At 38.6% G+C, this 6,443-nt stretch overlaps 1 protein-coding gene and 1 pseudogene across 2 annotated transcripts; one reads left to right on the top strand and one right to left on the bottom strand.

The window, feature by feature from the left end:
- The first annotated feature begins 441 nt into the window (after positions 1–441).
- Positions 442–3,074, top strand: LOC125603782 (annotated as a pseudogene).
- Positions 3,075–3,159: 85 nt separating this feature from the next.
- On the bottom strand, positions 3,160–6,410 carry LOC125603781 (tRNA pseudouridine synthase Pus10-like). Of its 2 annotated transcripts, none has more exons than XM_048774571.1 (15): positions 6,188–6,410; positions 5,743–6,071; positions 5,512–5,620; positions 5,244–5,355; positions 5,041–5,087; positions 4,883–4,954; positions 4,649–4,717; positions 4,480–4,560; positions 4,278–4,412; positions 4,116–4,190; positions 3,955–4,035; positions 3,749–3,822; positions 3,592–3,652; positions 3,447–3,502; positions 3,160–3,355 (listed from the first exon to the last, which is right to left on the bottom strand). In XM_048774571.1, the coding sequence occupies exons 1-15, from the start codon at positions 6,332–6,334 to the stop codon at positions 3,280–3,282; spliced, it is 1,524 nt and encodes a 507-aa protein (XP_048630528.1). In that variant the 5' UTR covers positions 6,335–6,410; the 3' UTR covers positions 3,160–3,279. The 2 variants fall into 2 exon arrangements, with proteins under 2 accessions (XP_048630528.1, XP_048630529.1); XM_048774572.1 differs by having other exon boundaries at positions 4,278–4,397.
- Between the last annotated feature and the right edge of the window lie 33 nt (positions 6,411–6,443).

Here is a 6,443-nt window from a genome sequence, read left to right as displayed (position 1 = left end):
ACCAGTTATTTGCTATTAACTAGCCCCTTATGGACCATTTTTTGTTTGTTTGTGCTTTGGTATAGAACCTTTTACCGGTTTGGTCCAATTGTAAATAATTTCGGTTAAGTTCTTATTTTTCTGTTGGGTTGGAAGATCCAGAGCAGAGGAAGTGAAAGACTTTGTAGAGAAGCAAGTGAACTTATCAGATTCAGTGTTGAAAACTTGTGAAACAAAGAAAAGCTTCGTGAGAAAATCACGAAGCTCATTGATCATCCTCGCTATGATACTCCCTTCAAGCGAGGAAACAGTTACTTTTACTTCCATAACACTGGTCTTCAAGCTCAGAGTGTGCTTTATATCCAGGTACTTTAAAGTATAGAATAATATTCTTAACTATTCTCAATCTTCAGTTTTAGTTGACTAAGTTTTTGATTTTAAAATTGGTTTTTTAGGATGATTTGGATTCTGAAGCAGAGGTTTTGCTTGACCCCAATACACTTAGTGATGATGGAACAGTTTCTTTAAACTCTTTAGCTGGGAGTGAGGATGGTAAGTATATGGCTTATGGACTTTGCTCAAGTGGTAGTGATTGGGTTACTATTAAAGTGATGAAGATTGAAGATAAGACAGTGGAGCCTGATACTTTATCTTGGGTAAGTTTTCTTCAATTTGAATTCAACTACTACTCAATTAGTCTTCCACTTTGATATGACTCTGTTGATCTCAGGTTAAGTTTAGTGGAATCACATGGACACATGATGGTCTAGGGTTTTTCTACAGTCGTTATCCAGCTCCACAGTGAGTCTTGTATATAAGTATTGATTCTTTTTGAGGAAAGGTATGAAAAGTTTAAGCGGTTTTATGACTGTTTCTTATTGTGTTTGTGGTATGTTTTTGTAGAGAGGGAGAGAGATTGATGCTGGCACAGAGACTAACTCTAACCTTTACCATGAGCTGTACTACCATTTCCTAGGGACCGATCAATCTGAAGATGTTTTATGTTGGAGAGACCAAGACAATCCCAAACATATGTTTGGTTCTAAAGTCACTGATGATGGCAAGGTAAAGCTACTCATTTATAATGCGTCAATTAAATTTTGGGTGTAACCATTACGTTTTATTCTTAATGCAGTACTTAATCATGACCATTGAAGAAGGGTGTGACCCTGTAAACAAAGTCTATCACTGTGATCTCTCATCACTTCCTAAAGGTCTAGAAGGTTATAGAGGAAGCAAATCTCTACTTCCATTTATAAAGCTCATCGACACATTTGAAGCACAGTACATTGCTATAGGAAACGACGAGACACTGTTTACTTTCTTTACAAACAAAGATGCACCAAAGTACAAGTTAGTTAGGGTTGATCTAAAGGAACCGAGCACTTGGACTGATGTTATACCCGAGCACGAGAAAGATGTCCTTTCAACTGCTTGTGTAGTTAACGGAAACCAGCTTGTGGTTAGCTACATGAGCGATGTAAAACACATCTTGCAGATTAGAGACTTGAAGTACGGTTCCTTGCTGCACACGTTACCTGTAGATATTGGTTCAGTGGGTGGAGTTTTTGCTAGGCGTAAAGACACAACCTTCTTCTTTAGGTTCACAAGCTTCCTTACTCCTGGTGTGATCTACAAATGTGACTTATCTAATGAATCTCCACTAGTTACAGTCTTCCGTGAAATCGATGTACCTGGATTCGATAGAACAGCATTTCAAGTCACTCAGGTAACGTGTTTTACAAGCTTTGAATTTACTTCTTTTTTTTTTTTTTAATCTATATCTTGATTACTATAGGTATTTTATCCGAGTAAGGATGGAACAAAGATACCAATGTTCATAGTGGCTAGAAAAGAGATAGAGCTAGATGGATCACACCCTTGTTTGCTCTATGCGTATGGTGGGTTTAGCGCAAGCATGACGCCTTTTTTCAGTGCAACACGTATTGTGCTTAGTAGACATCTTGGTGCTGTGTTCTGTTTTGCAAACATTCGTGGTGGTGGTGAGTATGGTGAGGAATGGCACAAAGCTGGCGCGCTTGGAAATAAACAGAACTGCTTCGATGATTTTATTGCTGGAGCAGAGTATTTGGTCTCTGCTGGTTATACACAACCGAGGAAGCTTTGTATTGAAGGGAGTAGTAACGGTGGGATACTAATTGGGGCTTGCATTAATCAGGTAGAGACTCTTAAAAACTCTAGCTTGTGATCATAGTAATCATATAGTTTAGATGAAGAATTTTGTTTACAATGTGACACAGAGACCGGATCTGTTTGGGTGTGCTTTGGCTCATGTTGGAGTCATGGACATGCTAAGGTTTCACAAGTTTTACTATAGGACATGCTTGGACTTCTGAGTTTGGTTGTTCCGACAGGAAGAGGAGTTCCATTGGTTGATTAAGTAAGTCTTGTTTTAGGCCAAACATAAAGCTTTCCTTGTTTGGTAAGATATAAGATATCTGATGGTTTTTGGTATTTGATCTATGAAAAAGGTATTCGCCTCTGCATAATGTGAAGAGGCCATGGGAACAGAAGAGGGATGGGGTTGTTCAGTATCCATCAACGATGTTGTTAACTGCTGATCATGATGATAGAGTCGTCCCACTTCATACATTCAAGTTGCTTGCGGTTTGTCTTTTGTCTCTTGTTTGCTTTTTGCATCTTCTTTCTTCTTCCATTGAAACCTGTTTTGGTTTGGCAGACAATGCAATATGAATTAGGTTTGAGTTTAGAGAATAGTCCACAGACAAACCCTATTATTGCTCGTATTGAAGTTAAAGCCGGGCATGGAGCAGGACGTCCAACACAAAAGATTGTGAGTAATTAGTTAAATAGTTTTTCTTCATTATATATTCTTGAGGAAGTGAAGTGTCGATGTAATGTTTGTGAGTTGCAACAGATTGAGGAGGCGGCTGATAGGTATGGGTTTATGGCAAAGATGGTAGATGCTACATGGCTTGACTGAAATTGACATGAAGAGATCAGTTTCTGTTATATCCCTAAGAGAGAGAGAGAGAGAGAGAGCTTCTGCTTACTGTATAATTTTGTTAACCGACAGAGATCATTACAATAATAAACTTCATGTGCCGCGTTCAGCTTATACTGTCATAATAGGCAAGGCAACGTTTGCGAGTGGAAAACAGTTAGAATCTAGCTGAATCACCGAATGAATCCACGTTATTAATTTGAAGTATTTCTATATTTTAAAAGTTAAAATACAATAAAACTGATCAGTTATGGGGAAAATATGAATCAAGAATACAAAAATGACAGTTTTATGGATTGTTGGTACTTGGCATTTCAAGAATCGCCCATTTTGACATCAGTCACATCAAGTTGTATTATCTCCGCCCTGCACCCTAAAATTGATCCCATGCTGTAACCAAAATGAAACAGATGAGGTCAATATGGTTCAATGCTTCTTGTTACCATTCTTCTTTATATAAGGGAGTTCATTATTTTTATACCTTGGAGTGGTACGACCAAGATCTCCATGAACAAACTCTTTGATGTATGTTCCAGCCTGCACTTAATGAAAATTTTAAAATTTGCCCCTCTTTTATAAATTATGATAAAAAAACTATAATGAGGTGAGTTAGAAGATCTTGCAACCTGTGTGCATAGATGCAGTAGAAAGTAGTGAGAGCTTCCTTTAATCTTTTCGACTTTCATCCTGAGGAGAATTGAAACCACAAAAACTGCCATTTACTAAACAGAAGAAGCTTTAAGGTAAGTAAACACACAAAATTCACGATCGATCGTCACTAACCAGTGTATAGTCCTTTCACGTTCCAATGGACTTCGGCGGTGAAGCACTCTTACCGGTGTCTTCTGCAAAATTTTCTGCAGTGACATAATACAGAAGAAAGACAATTAGTTTGCATTGGGAACCAAGAACGGTGTTTGAGGATAGACATGTGCTTTTAACATGATGCGAAGATTTATACTATACAAAAAAAAAAAAAATGGACTCACCAATTCTTTCAGAGAAGAAATTGAGTCGATATCTTTCTCTTCAACTGGACGAGCAATCCATACAATTGCAGCATATTGCTTCTGCAATATATATCAAAAATATCCGAGTAGTTGATTTAGTAGTTTTATTACACTTCTAACTAACATTTAACAAAACTGACCTGTTTCTCTGCTTCTCCTTCACGCATCATTGCCCAACACTGACTTCCTATGAATTTAAGGTCTTTAACTCCGACCTGCAGCCAATGTACTGCTTGTAAGCTTGCAAACAAATTACAGAATCAACTGTACAACTTTTATGTGTTCAATTGATTAGGCCTTACTAGTTTTTTCTCTGACTTGTTTATCTTCTCTTCAATTTCCGTCAATGATTGCTGAGATGGGCATTTGCGGGAATTCTGAACTTCGATCAAGAAAGGTCTACCTGAGCCCAACATGCGTACCTGAATAATAGAGCTCTTTTCATATTATCAGCATAAACTGTTGAACTTGAACATGAAATTCGGAAAAGGGTAATATTCTAACATCAATATCTTCTCTGCCAGCAGCATGGAACTTGTAGGAATCCCCAAGGCATGCTGGAAGAATATTTCCACCAATTAACTCCTGAAAAAAAGAAGATAACAATCTCTCAAGCCACCTGATCTCTTTAGGAATAATATATACATATCCAGATAACTACCAAGTGTACTACCTCAACAGACGCTTCACCCATTCTTTCATCATCAATAATCCATCGTGTTTGACTTACATTTCTAGAGTACTGCAAAGATAAAATTGAACCATCGATTGAAATATCTCCCCAGTAAGAGGTAAACAGATCTGCTTGGTCATATGTGAATCCATTTGTTACCAAACTACAATTTGCACACATGAATGGCTAGGTCAAAATACACTATGTTTCAAGAACATGAAAATATTGACTTACTTTGAAGTATCTGCCACTAAAGAAGATAGGCATTTTGTTGCAATGAATTGACAAGATGCATGGTTCATAAACCTGGTCAGTGGTCACATAAAGAATCATAGAACATGAGTTCTTGTAAGCCAAATAATGACAACGCGGGCTAATCCAATATAAATTACCTTTTCAAATGAATTCTCGGACATAGAGGTTGATCCGTTCTCTTCGTCTGCATAAACAATATCAACACATAATACATAGCATTTGAAAATTTTGAAATTTGTTGGGACACCTGCATATAAACTGTACAGGCTAATGTAGATGGCCACAAGGTCAAACAAGAGCGTCAACCAAGTAATATGATGATCGTAGAGTCTCGACATACCTGTTTTCCTCTTCTTTCTTTCACGTGTTGTTTCAGACGCACCTTGAGCCTCATCTGATGCCTTAGAGTAAGTCAAACGGATCTGAAAAGAGCTTGAGTCTGATTTAGCTCCCTGCAAAACTCAAAACAAGGACGAATGCATAGACTTTAATCTCTAAAAGATTTTGTTACCTTGTCACATATTTGGCAGTTTATGTTCTATAAAATACCAAGCAATCGAAACATAGGCGAAAACCCAAAAAATTGACAAAACAGAACACAGACTCACCAACGATACTTTAAGAGGATCCAAGACCAAAACTTTCAAGGCATCTTTTACAGAAATCTTTTCGCTCTGCAGCCAACTTTCACTGTTATACTTTCCTTTAAGGTATAACCTACAAAGGTATAAACACACAAAAAAAAAAAAAAACTGAGAAATTGCAAAAGAGATATACTTTCTAGGACCCAATACGCTGATAAAACCAAAAGGCAAAACATAAATGCAAGTAAAGCTTACAAGACTGCACGCTCATTCTCCAGGATAGTTGCTGGCACATAGACTTCTAAACCAAAGCTATCGAACTCATGACCTTCCTCCTTCACCAAGTCCGTTACCCTTGCGGCGTAATCACTACCACACTCCGATCTCACCAGCGTTTGTTTAGCATCGGAGAAAACGAACTGCAATACACCTAAACACACAATGCAGCAGCTAGACTCTTCCGATGAGGCAGCTTCCTCATCGCCGGATTCTAGCCAGCTCCGCAGAGTAGACGCCGAGACTGACGACAAATCGGAATCAAAAGCCTCGACGGACACCAATCGGAATATACATCTCTCGCATACCTGGGGACAGACACACCGAATTAATAAAAAAAAGGGAAGAATCTAATTCGAGGTGAGAGAGAGAGAGAAAGAGAAGCCCTAGGAAACGACTGAGAGGAGAGTAAAGGACTACAGACCCCGAGAGATAGCAGATCTTTCACAGCACCGGAATGCAGTGATCGAGCTGCTTGGTACACGCGTCTTGACTTGTGGTCACCGTGGCTTACGAGGCCGTTGGACAAACCGGCTGAGTCGCCGGACGCGGGTTTTGTTTCGTCGGCCATTGTTTTGTTTCTTTGAAATATCGGAGAAGGCGGCGGCTCCTAGCAATTAGCAGTGTGAAAGGAGGGGTTACGAGTAATTTAGGTATATATTTTCTATTTGAGTCGTAAG

The sequence above is a fragment of the Brassica napus genome, unplaced genomic scaffold (genome assembly GCF_020379485.1).
Source record: "Brassica napus cultivar Da-Ae unplaced genomic scaffold, Da-Ae ScsIHWf_392;HRSCAF=615, whole genome shotgun sequence".
Lineage (NCBI taxonomy): Eukaryota > Viridiplantae > Streptophyta > Magnoliopsida > Brassicales > Brassicaceae > Brassica > Brassica napus.
This window is presented reverse-complemented; position numbering and strand designations above follow the sequence as displayed.

Coding starts and splice junctions, on each gene's coding strand:
- LOC125603781 (XM_048774571.1), bottom strand. CDS start 6,334: ATGGCCGACGAAACAAAACCCGCGTCCGGCGACTCAGCCGGTTTGTCC. Junction 3,823..3,954: donor TTTCTTCTCTGAAAGAATTG/GTGAGTCCATTT, acceptor ATGTCACTGCAG/AAAATTTTGCAGAAGACACC. Junction 3,653..3,748: donor CGTGAAAGGACTATACACTG/GTTAGTGACGAT, acceptor AATTCTCCTCAG/GATGAAAGTCGAAAAGATTA.